Genomic DNA, 17,818 nt, shown 5'->3' with positions numbered 1-17,818 from the left:
AGGCTATCTTGGGCTTCTAAATATTCAAAATGAAGCTGTTAACGTCGCGATCCGTGATGTTCCTTGCATTATTCCTGTTGCCTGTCTTGGGTTCTGCTGATAGCGATTCGGGCAGCCAGCAACAATATCAACACAATGCTGTTGGAGTGCGAAAGATGACAGATGAGGAGGGCGAGAAATTTTATTTCGACTATTGGGACTTTGGTGGTTTGCCTGGATCGTCTTCTGCCGTCAATGATAGCTCTCTCGTAGGCAGGCAGCTCGACACGCAGGATCAAATACCAGAGCTGCGACCTGCTTTAGCACTGCATGGAAGAAACGTGTCTGACAGTTTCCATCTTCCTGAAAAGTTTTCTGGTCCTGCACGACGTGCTCTGTTCATTCTCCTTGGAAGGGATTTTAAATGTCCCACTGGAACATCCAGCTGCGCTTCGATCGGCCAGCCAGATAGCTGCTGTAGCGATAGCGATACATGCGAGCTGGTGCAGGATACCGGGCTGGGCGTTGTTGGCTGCTGCCCAGAAGGCGAAGCATGTGGTGGAACTTTGAGTTCGTGTGCGCAGGGTTATGCAAGTTGCTCAAGCAGCCTTGGTGGAGGCTGTTGTATCCCGGGCTATAAATGCGTGACTGGTGGATGTGAGGCCTCCTTTGTAAAGTATTCAATACCCAACTGACTAGTCTTAGGTGTTTTTGTGTCGACATATACTATTACACAGCAATCGACTACTTTCGTGGCGTCGTCTACCATCTCGACTGTATCGGTGGAACCAATTACGAGCTTCACAACTACTTCTTCCTCCTCTTCATCCTCATCAACGTCAACATCTTCATCAACATCAACATCAACATCAACCTCTACAACAGTAGCTCCTGTACCTCCTGTTAGACCTACTACTGATTCTCAAACCACCATAACCTCTGCCCCTTCTACCACCTCCAGCTCAGTTTCTACCGGAGCTTCAGTCTGCCCGACTGGATTTTATGCCTGCTCTGCCGTCTACGAAGGCGGATGCTGCCGTACGGGAAGAGACTGTGATACAACATCCTGCCCAATAACGTCGTCAACCACGATCATCAATACCGACGGCGTCACCATCGCCGTTCCCACCGGCAGCGCAGCGACAACGGCGTCCGCCGGTTCCTGTGCCACCGGGTGGTTCAGCTGCGCTGCTTCTGCCGGCGGCGGCTGCTGTCCCAGCGGATTCGCCTGCGGTGCCAGCTGCACAGCGACGGCATCTGGGACAGCCACAGGGACGGTGGGGAAAACCCAGCCTGGTGTGGGTGGGAGGAATTCTGCGAATATGTACATTTGCGGGCTGGCGGTGTTGTGCGCGTTGTTACTTCAGGGTTGATATGATGTATTCCGACGTTTGGCGATTAGATAGCTTTGTATATACATTTGAAATGATAATGATAGAGAAATTTGCCTAACTATGAGTAAATAATACCGTTTTCAACATCTAATCACAAATAATAGACAAAGAGAAAATAAAACATCTAACTCCCCGTGGGGGACACCGGAGCTGGTGGGGCGCCGCGCGATGACTTCTTCCGGCTTGGCGCGCCTCGGTGAGCCTGGTCAATCGGAGTTTCTCTCCACAGCTAATTGACTCTTCTGCGATTATCGTGCTATCTCTTCCTCCGCTCCCCTCTTCCTCCTCTGCAGACTCTTTTCTCCTCACGCCTGCCCTGCCTGCCCTTCTGTCAATCTGGTCCCTCTTGCGCCGGTCAGCACTCAGTCTCAACTCCCAAGTAAGTGCAGTATTGCACACCCTTCCCACTGCCTTCCCCAGGCTCGAGCTAACCAGCTGTGCGGCAGATAGCCGATTTTTCGGGTAACGACCGCTCGCAACCATGACGACCGAAAAGCCCTTGCCATTCGTTTACCAATTCGCCGCCGGCGCCGTCGCCGGTGTGTCTGAAGTGAGTGTATTCGCATATATATATAAAACAGATGAATTGCGCGGCTGACACTGGTCAATTTAGATTCTTGTCATGTACTTACTTCCTTCCCTCTGTCACCTCTTAACGACTATCGCTTCGGAATCCGATCAACTAACGCAGCTGATATCACCCTAGGTATCCATTGGATGTTGTCAAGACGAGAATGTAAATACCGCTCTTGGCCAATTGGACTGTGTACAAGCTAACTCTATCCAGGCAGCTTCAATCTGGTGCTGGCACCGGTGAAGAGGTATACAAGAGCATGTTTGACTGCTTTGCCAAGATTATTCGCAACGAAGGGTACCTCACTCTCCTTCTTTCTCAACTTCTTTATCTTACTAATAAATTTTTCAGTGCCTCCCGTCTCTACCGCGGTATCACGGCGCCAATCCTGATGGAAGCGCCCAAGCGTGCCACCAAGTTCGCCGCCAATGACAGCTGGGGCGCGTTCTACCGCAACCTCTTCGGCATCGAGAAGACAAACCAGCCGCTTGCTATCCTCACTGGCGCCACCGCCGGCGCCACAGAAGCCTTTGTCGTCGTACCATTCGAGCTCGTCAAGATCCGACTACAGGACAAGGCACAGGCACACAAGTACAACGGGATGATCGACGTAGTCAGCAAGATCGTGAAGCAAGAAGGGCCGTTGGCACTATACAACGGGCTGGAATCAACTCTCTGGCGCCACATTCTCTGGAACGCCGGTTACTTTGGCTGCATTTTCCAAGTCCGCGCAAACCTACCCGCGGCCGAACCCGACAACAAGAGCCAGAAGGTCATGAACGACTTGCTCGCCGGCGCCATCGGCGGTACTGCCGGCACAATCCTCAATACCCCCATGGATGTCGTCAAGTCGCGCATCCAGAACAGCCCCAAGGTCGCCGGTACCGTGCCAAAGTATAACTGGGCCTGGCCCGCTGTTGCAACGGTTGCGCGCGAGGAAGGCTTCGGCGCCTTGTACAAGGGTTTCCTGCCCAAGGTGCTCCGATTGGGTCCTGGAGGTGGTATCCTCCTCGTCGTGTTCACCGGTGTGATGGACTTTTTCCGTACCTGGCGAGGGGAGTAATTGTGACGAAAACTGAAAAAAAAAAATAAAAAATAAAACCAAACAAAATCAAAATCAAATTAGAAGTACTGCACGACCGGATCGATACCCTTGACTTGAATAGAGGCTAGCTAACAGAAACTGCCCGCCCATACGAGCTCGAATCTCGATTTACCAGCATTAAGAATGTATATTACATACACCAAGCAAAGCATTTCTTCCTACGAGACTATTCAAATGTTATTTCTATTTCCTGTGTCCTCTTTTACCTCCATAGAAACATTTCACTTGAAGCTTTTATTACATATGGAAAGTGCCCAATCAACATGGGACGTACATGTACGTTTCATGTCTGATCCAGTTATTACCATTAGCCGTATATGCTTGTATTATATGTGTAGTTGTAATAATTAAAATATTTAAATTGATATGACGAACAAGAGCATAAAAAGGCGTGATGTCCAGGCGGTCTAAGGAGCTGCGTCTGGGCCTTGAGTCTAAGTCAACCTCTTCTTTTGTTGTCTACTTGGGCTGCAAACGGTCATTAAACATGATTTAATAAATAGCATCTGAATTGAATTAACATAGTATCAAAAAGTAGAGTTATTAAACAATGAATAGAGTGAAAAAAGCCGTCAACATCACATGCAAACGTGAGCTAGACTAAAAAGTTGAATAACGATGATAAAAAGGGCGAGGTCGAGAATAAAACATGTCCAAAATGAGAAAACCAAAACATGGACCTCTTGGGGGTATCGATAGACTAGCAGATGAGATGATAAAAGAAAGAAAAAATAATCAAACAAATACGCGCCAGACGGTCTTGAGGAGTGGCAACATGCGAGTGCGTGCAGTTATAATAACTGCATCACACATCAAAAGCAAAGGCGAAAACCATCAAAACATGCAACATATACACGCAATAGTCAATAGATCTGAATCATGTAAAAGCCAATAACAAACAACTGCCAACCAATGCAAATCTCGAATGCGTCGAAATCAACCAGTGTACGCCCGATTCCGTGCCTCTCTTGACGCCGCATATGCAACCTGTCTCTCGTTCATTATGTATGGGAATTCGTAGTGAAGCGCCGTGTCTAGATGTCCATAGCATACTCGTCTTCTTCCTTAAAAATGCCACCAGTCCCACCGGAGCTGCCCCAGAACTGAGGTTGTCCTGCACCCCCGCTGTTGGCTCCACTGCCACCGCTGTTGAAGGCGGGGCTCAGACTCTGTGGGCTGAGAGCCCCATTTTGAACAGCATCTCCGGCAAGATTCGTGTGCTTGGGCACTCGCAGTCCGCTTCCAGGAGCACGGCTGTAGTTGAAACTGTTCGGGTCATTCTTGTCCATGGCATCGAGCAGCTCGGTACGCATGCGCTTCTCGTCCTCGGTTTGTTCAAAAGGCCAGGTTCCCCCAAGGCTGGAAATCAGTTCCGCCAATTCGGCCTCTTGCTGCATTTTGACATGCAGAGCCCACATGAGGTCTCTCATCCAGCCTACAGCACCATTCAAAATATCACCTTTGTTGGGGCCTTTCTCCTTCTCGTCAATGGGAAGGCCCATGGTGATGTTACCGGCAGTTGCTCGACGACCGTTTCCACCAGCTAAGAGTGAAGTGGCATTGGGTGGACTCATACTAGTACCATGCGGGGAGAGGGACGAGTTATTGAGGAGCTGTTTGCGAATCTTGTCATCTTCCAAGCGGTGTTGAGGCACAAGGTGGGAAAGATCCTGGATCCGCTCATTGATGTTATCGCGACGTCGGCGCTCCACCATGTTGTGGGAAGCCCTACGTCGTCGGCGTTTAGCTTCTTGCGATTCAAGTGCTTGGGCGCTCTGTGAATCAACCTTGGCTGGCAGCGAGGCATGCTTGCCGGATTTCAGAACCTCGGATAAATTGGCATGGTGGGACTGTTGGTTGGGAGACGCCACAGGCGACTCGATAAACGACTGCGCACTTCCAGGTGTTCCGTCCCATTGGTTTGACAATGTCTTCTGGTGGCGATGCTGAAGGTTTCCTGCGCGGATAGGCTGGGATGGAAAGCTACCCGATTCCGGGGTGCCTAAGTTCAAGGCACCAATTGCCGGTGTCTTCGGGGTCATCGGCGTTCGCACATCAGACGAAGAGCGATCCATAGTCTGCAGGCTTGGTCGAGTCTTGCCGTTCATGAAATTCTGGTCGAAATGGCTAGGCGCATTCAAATGCGATGGCGTACTCTGGGAGTGTTGGTTCATAGGCTGAAATTGGTCAAAATTGTTGAAACTGCCTTGAAGAAACGGGCTGTGCATCGGGGCACCATCGGGTGTGTGGGAGTACATCTGGGTCATCTGGCTCTGGTGGCTCATCGATAGTCCTTGATTTTGGCGTTGATCCTGGATGAAGCCCATTCCATCGGAACGCTGTATTCCATTCTGACCATTCAGGTCGAGGTCGAGGAGTTCATCTGTGTCGATGCCAGAATTTCCCATGTTGTAGCCAGCAGATAAACCTTGCTGAGAGCCGAAAGAATACGGCATGAACATGCCATTCTGCATTGTTAGGTCTGAAGGGTCGACGGCATCGTTGCCATTATGGTTGCCAAAATGAGAATCAAACTGTTGGTTGGCCATAGTGTATCCAGAATGAGACATTGCGATCTGGAGGCGATAGTTGTTGAAATGGTAAAATCTCTTAGTTGATGGAAAATATGTGCTCTAAAGGAGACCGGCCTCTACCATGGAAAAGTAATGGATCGAGGGCCAGGTCTCTGCGCAAAGATGGTCTATCGTTGACGATAGAATAGATCACGAAGGACGTGATCGCAGATGATGGTTCGAGCCGGAAAAATAACTGATTTTATAATAAGCATTCATTCAGACTGCTTAATCAACTGATAGATTTCGTGGTGAGAGATGGCAGACCTAATAAAGGGAATCCGATCAGCGGGGGCACAGCACAAGGCGCAACACCACGAAACTAGAGCCAAGGAGAATCGGGAGGGCGAATTAACGAACCTCTCTGAGTATGAGTCGGTGAAATTGTTAGATAGGCTGGTGCTTGATAGAGAGCCACTAATTGCTGACGTGGTGGCAATGATTCAGACGGGTCGGTCACCGAGGGCGGTGAATGGATAATTAGGTGGTGGAATTGACTGGGGACAATTCAGTCGAGGGTTGGATACTCTAGGAACAGCTTGTGAGGACAAGTTCAATCTCGTTCACAGACAGAAAGAAGATGGACGAGGCGGTGGGGAGGGACAAGGGATAGATAGAGGCGGGATGCGCGGCAAAGCAAAAGGATGCAGCGGTTAGGCGCACGGCAGAATTTCCGGGGGGTGGGAAAAGAGGGGTGGCAACAGTTCGTACAGGTCAATCAACGTGGTTTGAGGGTCTGTACAGGAAGCCTCAGGCTCTTTGTCTCGCGCGAGATTTATAAGGATGAAGCAGGGCAAAACACGGCGCAAAGCAGCAGAGACGGACGGAAGCGCAGGAAGAAGCAGTGCAAAGACAGCAAGAAATGCAGGAATGGATGGGGGAGCAGGACGAGGCAGGAGCGGCCGAGCGAGACGGCGCAGGGGCCCGGGGAATGATGGGAAATTGCTTGGGGGAGCCTGAGGCAAGCGAGGGCGGTGAGGGGTGCCGAGGGCCCGGTCGGGCAAGGCGTCCCCAGGCGATTCACCGCCTGAACTTGACAACAACAGACACAAAGACTCTTCGATAACAAACAGCGTGTTCTACATATATATGTGTATATATATGTATGTGTGTAGGTGTATATATCTATACACACAAGGGCAACTCGTGATGGGCAGAGACAAACCTACCGGAATATATGCCGAGTCCTATCAACCACCCGAGGATTGATCGACCGCAGACTGATACTGTAGAGCCACGTTAGTGAATGGACATGGCGCTTGGAAGTGCAAGAGGTAGGTACCCGTCAAAAGGAATCACAAGTCGATGTCCAAGCCAGATCGTAGCCACGTGGCGGCGAATCAGTAGGCAGAGGCAGTGGAGGAGAAGATGTTTGTTTCTCGGGAGATGGGAGTGAATGGATGCAGGATGAAGGGCTGGAGGAATGGTATTATTAGTCCAGCTGGCGCACAAGTACCCACCAGCCCGCAAGCTGCAGGGCTATCACAACGACGCAAGGTACCCGCGACGAAGAAAGGGCCAGGTGGAGAGCAGAGCAGCAAAGCTTACCACGACGCTTGAGCAGTTGGGATGGAGAGATCGGGCTTGACGGAGCAAGATATAGCAGTTTGCGAATACAGAGCGAACACGTAGTTAGGGGAATCTCTTCTGCAAGGTCCGGGTCCGAGAGGGCAGCGCGTCCGCTTTTAAAGGCGCCAGCCTGGGTTGTGGTCCTGCAGCTCTCATTTGATACTATGACATCGAGGTCATGCAGGGCGTCGATCGTGCGCTACGGGAACAAGGCTTTAATTCTGCCGGCTTCTTACAGGACGGGCTGTGGTCCGCTTACGTCGTATACTGGGTTATCCGGTTTGTACTTGACTCCAGGAGGGGAGCCACAGAGGCAGAGGTACCGTAGGGAAAAGGTCGTGATGCCAGGGCGAGGAAGAGGAGGGGGGTGGGTAGGTTGTACAGCCCGATTGTATTGCTCATCTCACCGGGCAGCATCCCATGAACAAGAATCTTGATCATCGACGGGATGCTAAACTGGGAAAGAATGACTCACGCGGAGGCGCAATCGCGTTAGGGTAGGGCAGACAGGTGTAGAATGTATCAGATGGCCCGGCCAAGCTGGGCACACATAGCTGAGGGTGACCAGGCAGCGTGAGGGACGAACGCCTGGGACAGTGGACCAGCCAGAAGATGGTGGGCAGACCACCGGAAGAGTATGCACCTTTTTTTCGATTGCTTTCCATCTTCCATTATTTTCCTTTTCCCATTTCTTTGTGGTGCTCTGGATGATGTTGGTGGCTAATTGCTTAGTAGTGAGACTAGCTAGGCAGAGATGGGCGAGATGGGAGGGGTGGGGTGGGACTGATGGAAGAGGAGGAATACTAGAATAGAAATACTGGTGCTAGTACGCAGTCTAGTACGTAGGCCGGAGCGAGTCACTCGCTAATCTGGTAATCAGTTGGTAAAGTGCGCGGTGTTGACTAGTGGTCGTGGTGTAGGCTGTAACCAAGTCGTATTCCGCGTATGGATGAATCGTAAGCAGCTTACGAGGGGTAAACAGGAGCTTGGACACGACTAGCCATGGCGGTCAAAGCCAGCCTCCCACTGCAGCGGGCGCTTTGCTGAGTCTGTCTCGATCTAACACATGGGCCTCTGTGGCACCTGCAGGAAGGCTGCCAATGCATCATTGATCCTGCGAGGAGACGAGAATTATTCGTTATTATTGAGTTACGGTGGTCCAAGTTGGCGTTGGCGTTGACGCCGGCTCTAATATCCATCGTATAGTGTCTATGTATTAACTATCATATCGGCTATAAAACCACCACAAGTCGAGTCGAGATTGACTCTCATGCCAAGGCGTTCTACTGCGGCTACGCCGGGTCGTGAGTCTTGAAGCTGTGCCAGGCAGCACGAATAATTATTAATGGCAACGTGCAGGCATCCGGCACGATCCGTTTTCATTGCTCGGGTAATTAATGGAATGCGCCGTACAGATGACGGGCTGCCTGGACAGTTTTCTTTTGATTTTGAGTCGCGGCAGACTGTAGAAGAGGGAGCAGTGGTGTATCGAATTGATGCACTACATCTGAATCCCAGCATATCGACGGTACCGATAGAGGTATCAACAGGACGACGAACGAGACGCGTTGACAGAGGATCGCATGTATAGTTGCGGAAGGCAGATTTGTCGAACCAGGGATACGCTGCCCGTCCCGTCAAGGTTCGGCCGGCAGAGTGGGGTAGGTGGGGAGCTTTACTGTGGACTACTGTACTAGTTAACTACCTACTGCGTACTGATATGAGGATATGAGTGCTGATAGATAGTCGATACTACCGATCATATTGGAGTGGTCTAAGTATGCCCCCAGTACTGCCTACATCTAGTAGAATAACGTCGGGCTTGCTGCCCAAGCCACTAGTCGGCTGGCAAACTTGGCTGCGACGGTGCACAGCGCGTTTTAATGACGTCTTGCGTGCAACCACCGGAGCTGTTCCACTGCGGTTGTCTGGACTGGGCGTGCTGCGGCGGTTGCATTGATAACGGTCGCCGGTCCTACTCTGAATAATGCCGACTCCTCTTCTGGTGGATGGCGTCGCGATCATTTCGCTCAACTTTCAAGAGCCCATGCTAACGGCGTAGTCATGCATGTACACGGGCCAATCAGCGTGCATGGGCTGTAACAGGCCGGCCAGTGGCAATGCTCTTGCTGGGGCGGCCATGAGATGCAGCCAACCACATCCGACATCGTCCATACATTAATTAGTAGCATGGACTAAACGGATCGCCATGATAGGATGTCGCAACGATAGTATGTCGCAACGATAGTAGCGAATCTAAAGGATTAAGCACGGAACTAACCGGGCCTGCTGCCAGTCTTTCAGATCGTCGCAGCGGATCAATAATTATACAACTCCATCAGTCTCTAAGAGCTCTTGCTAATGTCCTAAAATCAAGACATCCGCGTATCCACGGATTTGTCAAGGCACTGGCCGCCTCGTGATTGGCCCTCCGTTGCCCCCACACACACTATCTACATCGTACACACTGCACAACAACCAGTGCAAGTACAGGCTACAGAATACAAAATACAGTGACTGTATTCTTTATGTATTCAAGACCACGGCATCGCACTAGCTGCTGCTGCCTGGCACATCATAACAAGCCTTGATAATCGTACAGGGTACTACTCCATAGCACAATAATAATAGCAATCGTATACATGGCGCATCAGCCGCCGCACACTAGCCAATCAGGCGCGCCGCATGACCGCCGGCTGAGCCACACGCCAGGCTAGGCCGGATCGGGCGGTCCCTTGACCTCCTGCGTTACCAACCAATTAGCTATGCTCCACCCCTCCAGAAGCTTCACCAGCACCTTCACACCTTCCTTCCACACCCTCATCGCGTCGACTGACTCTGGTGTCTGCTCCCTCCTCATCGCTCCTCTGTCCGCATCCTCCCTCTTCCGCCGTGTTCAGGCCTTGCTCAGTCTCCCCGCTAGCCCTGAGACACCCGCGTCGCCTCGCCTCGCCTCGCCCCGACTACATTCTCTCTGGCTTTCGCTCGACGAAGAGCATAGCAGAGCATACTGGAAGTTAGCTAACAACCCAGTCATCTGATACTCGGCTATATACTCGACCTCTGAGTCTCGACACAGTAGATATCTGTCTATCTTATCTGCAGTCCCCGGTTCGGTCTGGCCTTCCCACTTGCGACTGGCCCATCCTGCGCTGCCTGCGACACCTCCATTCTTCACCTCCGTCCCCGCCTTGGTCCAACGTCTTTGCTTTCCATTCCACTTCGGCTTACGCTCTGCCGCCGATCGGCCCGTTCGGCTCATTTCCAGCTGTCGTACACTGTGCTACTGCGCCACCCTGGGAGCGATCATCCATTCGTTACCCACCTCTCCGCTTCGATCCCTCCTTTAGACATTTATCTACATCTAGCATAGCTCGCCCTTGTTGAGAAAGAAAATCAGCCTAAGAGGAGTCAAACCTGCTTTGCGACTGGACGGCCGACCATATTATTCCTTTGCCGCTGTCACCTGCCCTACCTCACCCCAAAGGCCGCGCTAATAATACGGACTACCTTGAACAGTCATCTGCATGAAAACACCAAACTCTTGGCTTCCACCCTCCTCTAAACGCCGAGCCATTGCTGCTCTATCCCTCATTGGGTAGTGCTTGCCGTTTGTCGAAGTAGAATAGCCGGATATCTGATTCGATACCATCGCAGAACAGCAGAGACAGCATTCAACATCAACCACTCACAGACATGGCTTCGACCTCGTTCCGCGAAAGCATGAATTCTCTGGGCTGGTCCCGACGAGATCCCGATCTTCCAGCTCGAACGGACTCCTCGTCAACGACACCCATTCTGTCCAGGTTGACCTCCCTGAACCCGTTTGGTAGAGGAGAGGGATACCTGCGACTTCCCACCCATGAAGCTCCTGGGGCACCGTTACCTGCTCCATCAAGACGAGAGGAAGAGGAGAGTTTCTTTGCCTGTAAGTCTCGACATATTTTATCAGATACTTTATACCTTCCCCACATGCTTTCTATATCTCGCACCCCGTGACCTTGTCTGTTGAGCCGTGTCGACCCACTCTTTGGCAGTCTGCAAGACCGGGTGATAGAAGGCCCAGTTCCTGCATCTCCCCGGGTGCACGCGCATTAGGGATATAGCCTTTTGTACATTCTCCAACAAGATTCTTGTTACAATACTGATCGTCCTCACCATACAGTGAGCCGTTGGGACCGCATGCTCATCTTCGCCGGATGTAACCTTGGAGCAGCTGTTTGTTTTCTACTCTGCTTCGTTCTATGGCCAGCCTTGACTCTGAAGCCACGGAAATTCGCTATCTTGTAAGTTCACTGCCACCTACACGAACCACATCTTAGTCAAACGCCAGTCTTACTGCATAAAACCGGAACATTGATGTCATCCACCCTACTTCATGGGCTTGACATGTGAATGTGACAGCACTACCAATGTCTTGGTCACCACATGTGGCTGATGCATCAAGGTGTATGCACTAGCCAATCGCTTTTCTAGGATAATGTCGCGGCAATTTTTTGAGACCATGCACTGCGTCATAATTCTTCGAGCACTACACAACTATTATTGATATGCTTGCTAATGGATTTTTCTAGGTGGTCGGTGGGATCTGTTCTGTTTTTGACGTCATGGGCAGTCCTTATGGGACCATTAACTTATACTCGACACCTTCTTTCCGGGCCGCGTCTCCCATTCACTGCAGCCTACTTTGGATCTATTGCGCTGACATTATACTTTGCTGTTGGGGTGCGTATGATAATTCTTTCTTCTATCTCTTCTTTTTCAGATTGCTCAAATTCCTTGCTACGACCACGTGGGTTGTACCACATCAGCTGTGCTCGTCGTGCCATGAATTTGACCCGGGACCACCTGACTCCGCCCTTCGCCCTAGCATTTCCAATCCACCCTCCCAACCGCCATTCCATATTCCAGACTCGTCTTGCTGCATCCAATTTCTAATCCTCCCCTTTCCTTGTCTTATTCGTTTGACTATCCTACGTTGTGTATTGGATACTGACAGTCTCCCTCCTCGCAGCTCCATCAGAGTCTTCTCACCTTGATCGCTGCCATCTTCCAACTTGTCGCCCTCCTCTGGTACTTGGTCAGCTATTTCCCAATGGGCAGCACCGGCCTGCAATTCATGGGCCGATTTGGCGTGCAACGCGTCACTGCCTGGGTGAGTGGTTGAGTCCGAAATACTGCATTCTAACAACTACTCATACTTGTTCTTCATCCTCACTTGCGTCATTTCGAGAATTGATTTGTGTACTATATCCTCTAGCTGTAAACGTATATAACATTGTTAATAGACGTTCTCCCTTTTCTCGATCCTCGTGCAAACGAGTGGCTGGTTGATGTAATAATACGGACTAAAGCGTTGCACCAGGTGTCCTTAGGTTAATGCTACGTAGTAAACTTATTATCATAAATCGTTGAATGGGCCATCAACCCGGCTTACACCATGCCACATTCCATAGCGACTCCTTTTCTTCACTTAAAACATTCCTTTTGGATAGCCCCTATCTACCCCTCATCATGACCGGTACAATTGACCCCTCCAATACCTTCACTCCCGGAATCTCGGCCTCCCACAATCCAGTATCCGACCCCGTCCCATCCTCTAACCATTGCTGAAGCATGTCGTTGCTTTGCTTTGGTTTGATTTCCGGTCTTGCCGTGCCGACAGTGATATGTGGTACGGCGTTGACACAGGGCCAAGATTGCGCGTCCCGTCCGTCTTCCGCGTCCACCGGTAAAAGGCGTACGACAAAGGCCATGATCTGGTCGTTCCAGATCAGCCGCTCGACGCGGACTCGAGCCTCGGCCAAGTTAGGCGTGGTTGTGGGATCGCCGGGGTCGCGTTCGTTCATGCGTTGGATGTAGAGGTCTGTGTATTGCTTCCAGACATCGGGGTGCTGTTGGTTGAGGGAACGGTGCATTAGTGTGACGTGGAATCCGGGTTGGATGCGTCGGGCGTTGATGAGGTGGTTGTATAGTTTGGCACGTTCGGGTGGGCCGCCTTTGGGAAATATTGAGGAGAGGAGCTCCTGGATTGCGGTACCTCGAACGGTGATTCCGATGTATTCGATGTTCTTGACTAGGATAGTTGGATCTTGGATATGGAATCTAGTGTTGATGCCTTTGTCTTTGTTTTTCTTGTCTTGTTTTTCGTTCTTCTTGTAGCCCCAGCTGAGATCTTTGTCGACGTGGTATTCGTTGAGCGCGGCTTCAATGGCTCCGTCGAGTTCTTCGCCACTGGGTAATCGCTCGATAAGTCCTGGGTAGAGAGCGTGTAGACGGGTGACGACTTTTTCTAGGTTTTCACGAGAAGATGCTCCAACATCCAAGTCGATGACTTCGTCGAAGTGCGTATCAGGATCTCGATCTCTATCGATTGCCTCGAATCGATTCACAAAGCCCTCCATGATTCCAATAATCGTCTTTGTGTCTTGGGTTCCAGCACGAATAGTCTGATGGTTGTCACCCCGTGATAGCACGCGCTCTCTCGTAACCCGCCGAATGTCATCTAACAGGAAACCCTTTGGTTCGTGGACGTATTGGAGTGCTACATATTTGGCATCCGAGAAAACGGCCGTTACGTCCTCTATTAACTGCTGTCTTTCACGTTTCAAGTGATTGTTGCGGTCTGCAATGACGGCTGGATTCAGGGCAAGCGCATTCGTAACATCGAGTGCAAACTGCCTTGGTTTGTTCTTCTGTTTCGCCAGATTGTCGTTCTGGACATGACCCCAGCCGAAAAGCTTTACCAGTGCGACAGCAAGAGTGGTTTTACCGCATCCGATAGATGCAACAGGGACAAGAACGACGTTTCGTGAAGTCTCTTCTTTTGCGTCCATTGCAATAATCTCTGACCCTTTTAAGCCTCTCTCTTTCAAGAACCCGTCTCGCATGGCGATAATACCATGGTTACTATTATAGAGTCTAGCGAGTTTAGGATCCTTTGCTAACTGCCGCCGAGCGTAGAGTAGATACTCTTCTGTGATTTTCTTGTGTTTGCGGATATGGGGTAGTTTTCCTGCAATGACTGCCTTTGTTACCTCACGCCACTGCCGATACATCAAATACGGTTCCTCGAATTTGTATTTGAAAAACCAATCTCTGTATGGGCCGGACGAGCCTTCTCTTATTTGGCATCGAACAACGAAGCCTTCTGTATCTCGTCCATTCCATGATCCTGTTTCAGCGCATTTGTCCAAGAAATCTTTAACTGCTTTGATGTCGTCCATGACGATGAACTGGGCTTTCTTGAAACCCCATTTGTCTGCAAATTGATGAACCTCTGAGCTCGGCAGAGTTGCAAATTCTGGGACGTTGAAGTTAATTCCATGGAGATATATTCCTGCTGCCTCTTCGTCGTATGCAAGAACATGTTCCTCGAACTCATCATCACACAGTTCACCGATAGCAGTGGCGTTCAAGCGTCTCAGCTCAATAGCCAGTTCTTGCACAGTCTTTCCAACTTTGCGGAGATGTGTCTCAACCCATCGCTCGCCAGCCTGTGCATGGCTCAATGGAGTGTCATCACGCTTGCCCGTCGAATGTTTGCTGCACACTAAGAGGGTACCATCTTCCAAACCAGAAAGAAACAAAATACATCCATTTTCCTTCACGCTCAGCTCGTAAGGACCGCGAGTACTGCTTTCAATACTTTCCCATTTAGTATTCCTCACTTCATCGACATTGAAGAACTTGTCGTAGCCTCGCGTGCAAATCTCATGACGCCCTTCTTTCAACCTCGTTGTAAACAAACCACGCGCATATGTAGGCAGGTCGTCTCTCTTATAGTCCCAGTCCATGAACTTCCAGGAATCAACACGGATGTTGTCCGAGCCGGCTACAGCGAAGGTTGACTTTTTGCAGGTAAAAGTCTTTTTGCCCTTGCCCTTCTTAGAGGCAGCCTCTAAGCTCTGCACGAGCTGGCCAACCTGATGGGGATCCTGTTCCACCATCGTGGGAGTATAATTGGCTTGTAAAGCTGAGTTCAGTAATGAGATGTGGTCGTAGGAAGAAGTGGTTAATTCGTAAAAAGCGGGGAGTGAAAAATGCTATTTTGGAGGGCTCAACCAGTGACAAGCGACGGCACAGGCATTTATAAGGCTGCGACCACCCCTTTGTTGATGTCGATTGTTGGCAGTTGTGGCAGTCCGTGTGTCGCAAGGTGCACTGAGTCACCGAGATGAATCACAATGAGTCGGCTTGCGCTGATGTTTCTGGGCAAGAGCCTTCCTCTTTTGGATGCCGCGGGGCAAGTGACGGGAAGCCGCGAGGCGGAGCTTCACTGCCTCAGAAAATTATCTTCTCTAGCCTCCACTGTCCCTTCTCCAGCCACAAGTTCCAGCAGCCTCCTGCTTTTCTGCCTTGTCTCTTGTATTCACAGCTCATAATACTAGCAACCACTCATAGCGATGAGTCATCCGAACCTCTACATTCTTGCGGCTGACAACCCGTCGGCGGTTCTCAGCGCCCTACAGTCGGATTCTTCCCAAGCGTCATGTCAGGACGAACATGGTTATTCGCTACTCCATGCCGCCGCATCTTACGGACATATCGATCTTCTCCGAGCGCTTGTACAAGAGCATCATGTCAATCCAAACCTAACCGACGAAGACGGCGAGACCTGTTTGTTTGTGTCGGAGACCTTGGAGATTGCCAAATGCCTCGTGGAAGAGCTTGGCGTTGACCCGAAACACGCCAATGACGAGGGTCTGACAGCCCAAGAGACAATAGAGAGCGATGGGTCGTTCCCGGAAATCGTCAGTTATCTCGGACAGATTACTGGGGGCAGTACTTCTGAGGTCGCCCAAGCCCTGCGAGATGTCCATGCCCCGCCTCCTCTTCCCCCGAATGTTAGCGTCAATGTAGGCACAATGACAGAGCAAGAGGTCGATGGAGAAGCCGGGGAGGTCGATTCTGAGTTTCGCAGGCGCATCGCTGAGTTGGCAGCCAGAGAAGACTTCCATAGCGAGGCAGGCCAGAATCAGTTACGGGCGTTGGTAACAGATGCGATCAGAGGCGTCGGCGCAGAGACTCAGAACAGAGACGTTCGGCAAAGAACAGAATGAGCTTCAAGGCAATAATATACATCACCATTGCGACATATATTGCTGAACTTCCTCTGGTTGCTGGAGCTGACTGCTGTATGGACAAAACAAGCAACGAGCCAATGCCCACTCTCGATATCCATATGTCGGACGACTATCGAGTCTCTGGATAGAGAACTTTGGTAGAATGCCTAGGGCGAATTTTGCAATTCCCAAGAAGGCACGGCTGAAGAATTAGAAGAAAGATCACTGAGCCTGATCAGTGAACTTGTCGATATCATTACGATATAATACTATATATGTACATAAATTGTTGTGGCTCGGCGGCCGGCGGTGGCGGTAGCTGTGCAGGAAGCTCCCCAGCCCAGGCAAATACCCCACACCATAGTTTACTCCTTCATCATCTCACATCTCGTGCTGCTGGCAAGCACCAGGTGTCCTAAATTCCAATATGGCCTCGCATTCTTATTCACCACGATCCTCGGCCTACTGGCCTGCGTCTTCAGTACATGCTAGTCCCATGGTAGACCCCGAAACCCCTCCACCGCCTCCCCCAAAGCCGACGAGTCACGAAGCAAGTCGACACGGCACTCCCCTCGCAGGCGCTGCAGGACTTCGATCGCCAGGGCAATCGCAAGATGATCAAGGGAAATACATACCCACTGAATCAGGGAACTCTACACAACATTTCACCTCTGTGCAGTCTGACCTAGTCGAGCCCCCGCGTATCGAAGATGAATGGCTGCCGGACATTGTGAAGGACAAATCGTATGTGAATATATCCCCGCTCTACATTAGAAGAAAAGACCGGAAAAACAATTATTGACAAAATAACTGTGTTTTTTTTATAATTTGAAGAACTGTTGAACTACAAGAAATCCTATCAAACCCCACTCTCCTTTCCTCCCTGTCGACACTGCACGAGTCCTACCCAGCGTCCCAACTATATCTCCAAGCGCACCTGGAGTCCAACCAAGCGCTCGCGCAACACGTGCTCGATCTGGAATCCCGTGTCTCCGGGCTCCGTTCATCAACCGAGTCGCTCCTCCTCAACCACCAGTCCCTGGAGGTGTCATGGCGCAAGAAACAGTCTGAAATGGACGGCGCGTTGGCGCCCTGGTCGCCTAAAGCGCTCTACCAGCGTCTCGCCGCTGCTGTCGCGGAGCAGGAGGCGATATGTCACGCGGTGGAGGAGAGTTTCCTTGAAGGTGATCATCAGCACGGTCGAGCGACTGATAAAGAAGTGACGGACTGGGTACGGAGGATCCGGACTGAAGGGTCGAAGTTGGAGGCTAGAAAAGAAGCGAGGGCGAGATGGGATGAAGGGAGGGTTGGCGGTTGGCGATGAAAGATATTTTTTTTTTTCCTTGGGTTTATGCCTTCAATAACGAGTAGCGGGAGTTTGGGGGCTTTGTTTGGATTGCTATTTGTTTGGTTTTGATGCTGTGAAGGCTTTCTTCTGTATATATTAGAGTCTATAGCCCTGATCATCGATATGTAGGATCATTGATATCGATTAATAAATTTAAGCCGACGATATTTCAATGTGTCCTCTGATACACCGTGAAACTATATTCTCCAGT

At 50.7% G+C, this 17,818-nt stretch overlaps 7 protein-coding genes across 7 annotated transcripts; 5 read left to right on the top strand and 2 right to left on the bottom strand.

Annotated features, from left to right (window-relative positions):
- Window positions 1-56: 56 nt before the first annotated feature.
- BGW36DRAFT_431002 (uncharacterized protein) lies at window positions 57-1,352 on the top strand (the record flags this gene model as incomplete). The annotated part of the gene is made up of 2 exons (XM_046220914.1): window positions 57-636; window positions 685-1,352. The coding sequence occupies 2 exons, from the start codon at window positions 57-59 to the stop codon at window positions 1,350-1,352; spliced, it is 1,248 nt and encodes a 415-aa protein (XP_046069141.1).
- A 216-nt stretch (window positions 1,353-1,568) lies between these two features.
- Window positions 1,569-3,384, top strand: BGW36DRAFT_386233 (putative mitochondrial 2-oxodicarboxylate carrier protein). The gene is made up of 6 exons (XM_046216999.1): window positions 1,569-1,752; window positions 1,820-1,923; window positions 1,987-1,997; window positions 2,080-2,109; window positions 2,161-2,244; window positions 2,299-3,384. The coding sequence occupies exons 2-6, from the start codon at window positions 1,855-1,857 to the stop codon at window positions 3,008-3,010; spliced, it is 906 nt and encodes a 301-aa protein (XP_046069140.1). The 5' UTR covers window positions 1,569-1,752; window positions 1,820-1,854; the 3' UTR covers window positions 3,011-3,384.
- A 632-nt stretch (window positions 3,385-4,016) lies between these two features.
- Window positions 4,017-6,121, bottom strand: BGW36DRAFT_37243 (putative HLH transcription factor). The gene is made up of 2 exons (XM_046215477.1): window positions 5,986-6,121; window positions 4,017-5,892 (listed from the first exon to the last, which is right to left on the bottom strand). Exon 2 carries the CDS (start codon window positions 5,620-5,622, stop codon window positions 4,087-4,089), a length of 1,536 nt encoding a protein of 511 aa, XP_046069139.1. The 5' UTR covers window positions 5,623-5,892; window positions 5,986-6,121; the 3' UTR covers window positions 4,017-4,086.
- Window positions 6,122-10,890: 4,769 nt separating this feature from the next.
- BGW36DRAFT_430999 (Got1/Sft2-like family-domain-containing protein) lies at window positions 10,891-12,361 on the top strand (the record flags this gene model as incomplete). The annotated part of the gene is made up of 4 exons (XM_046220913.1): window positions 10,891-11,122; window positions 11,360-11,480; window positions 11,769-11,919; window positions 12,209-12,361. The coding sequence occupies 4 exons, from the start codon at window positions 10,891-10,893 to the stop codon at window positions 12,359-12,361; spliced, it is 657 nt and encodes a 218-aa protein (XP_046069138.1).
- Window positions 12,362-12,478: 117 nt separating this feature from the next.
- Window positions 12,479-15,500, bottom strand: BGW36DRAFT_386220 (tRNA ligase). The gene has a single exon (XM_046216998.1). It carries the CDS (start codon window positions 15,141-15,143, stop codon window positions 12,693-12,695), a length of 2,451 nt encoding a protein of 816 aa, XP_046069137.1. The 5' UTR covers window positions 15,144-15,500; the 3' UTR covers window positions 12,479-12,692.
- Window positions 15,501-16,638, top strand: BGW36DRAFT_386219 (ankyrin repeat protein). The gene has a single exon (XM_046216997.1). The coding sequence runs from the start codon at window positions 15,600-15,602 to the stop codon at window positions 16,254-16,256; it is 657 nt and encodes a 218-aa protein (XP_046069136.1). The 5' UTR covers window positions 15,501-15,599; the 3' UTR covers window positions 16,257-16,638.
- BGW36DRAFT_386217 (uncharacterized protein) lies at window positions 16,639-17,795 on the top strand. Its single transcript, XM_046216996.1, has 2 exons — window positions 16,639-17,003; window positions 17,094-17,795. The coding sequence occupies exons 1-2, from the start codon at window positions 16,687-16,689 to the stop codon at window positions 17,581-17,583; spliced, it is 807 nt and encodes a 268-aa protein (XP_046069135.1). The 5' UTR covers window positions 16,639-16,686; the 3' UTR covers window positions 17,584-17,795.
- Window positions 17,796-17,818: the final 23 nt, after the last annotated feature.

The sequence above is a fragment of the Talaromyces proteolyticus genome (assembly GCF_021365285.1).
Source record: "Talaromyces proteolyticus strain PMI_201 chromosome Unknown BGW36scaffold_10, whole genome shotgun sequence".
NCBI lineage: Eukaryota > Fungi > Ascomycota > Eurotiomycetes > Eurotiales > Trichocomaceae > Talaromyces > Talaromyces proteolyticus.
Note: the sequence above shows the minus strand (reverse complement) of the source record. Positions and strands in the feature narration are given on the sequence as shown.

Coding starts and splice junctions, on each gene's coding strand:
- BGW36DRAFT_386219 (XM_046216997.1), top strand. CDS start 15,600: ATGAGTCATCCGAACCTCTACATTCTTGCGGCTGACAACCCGTCGGCG.
- BGW36DRAFT_386217 (XM_046216996.1), top strand. CDS start 16,687: ATGGCCTCGCATTCTTATTCACCACGATCCTCGGCCTACTGGCCTGCG. Junction 17,004..17,093: donor GACATTGTGAAGGACAAATC/GTATGTGAATAT, acceptor TATAATTTGAAG/AACTGTTGAACTACAAGAAA.
- BGW36DRAFT_386233 (XM_046216999.1), top strand. CDS start 1,855: ATGACGACCGAAAAGCCCTTGCCATTCGTTTACCAATTCGCCGCCGGC. Junction 2,110..2,160: donor GATGTTGTCAAGACGAGAAT/GTAAATACCGCT, acceptor AACTCTATCCAG/GCAGCTTCAATCTGGTGCTG. Junction 2,245..2,298: donor AAGATTATTCGCAACGAAGG/GTACCTCACTCT, acceptor TAAATTTTTCAG/TGCCTCCCGTCTCTACCGCG.
- BGW36DRAFT_386220 (XM_046216998.1), bottom strand. CDS start 15,143: ATGGTGGAACAGGATCCCCATCAGGTTGGCCAGCTCGTGCAGAGCTTA.
- BGW36DRAFT_37243 (XM_046215477.1), bottom strand. CDS start 5,622: ATGTCTCATTCTGGATACACTATGGCCAACCAACAGTTTGATTCTCAT.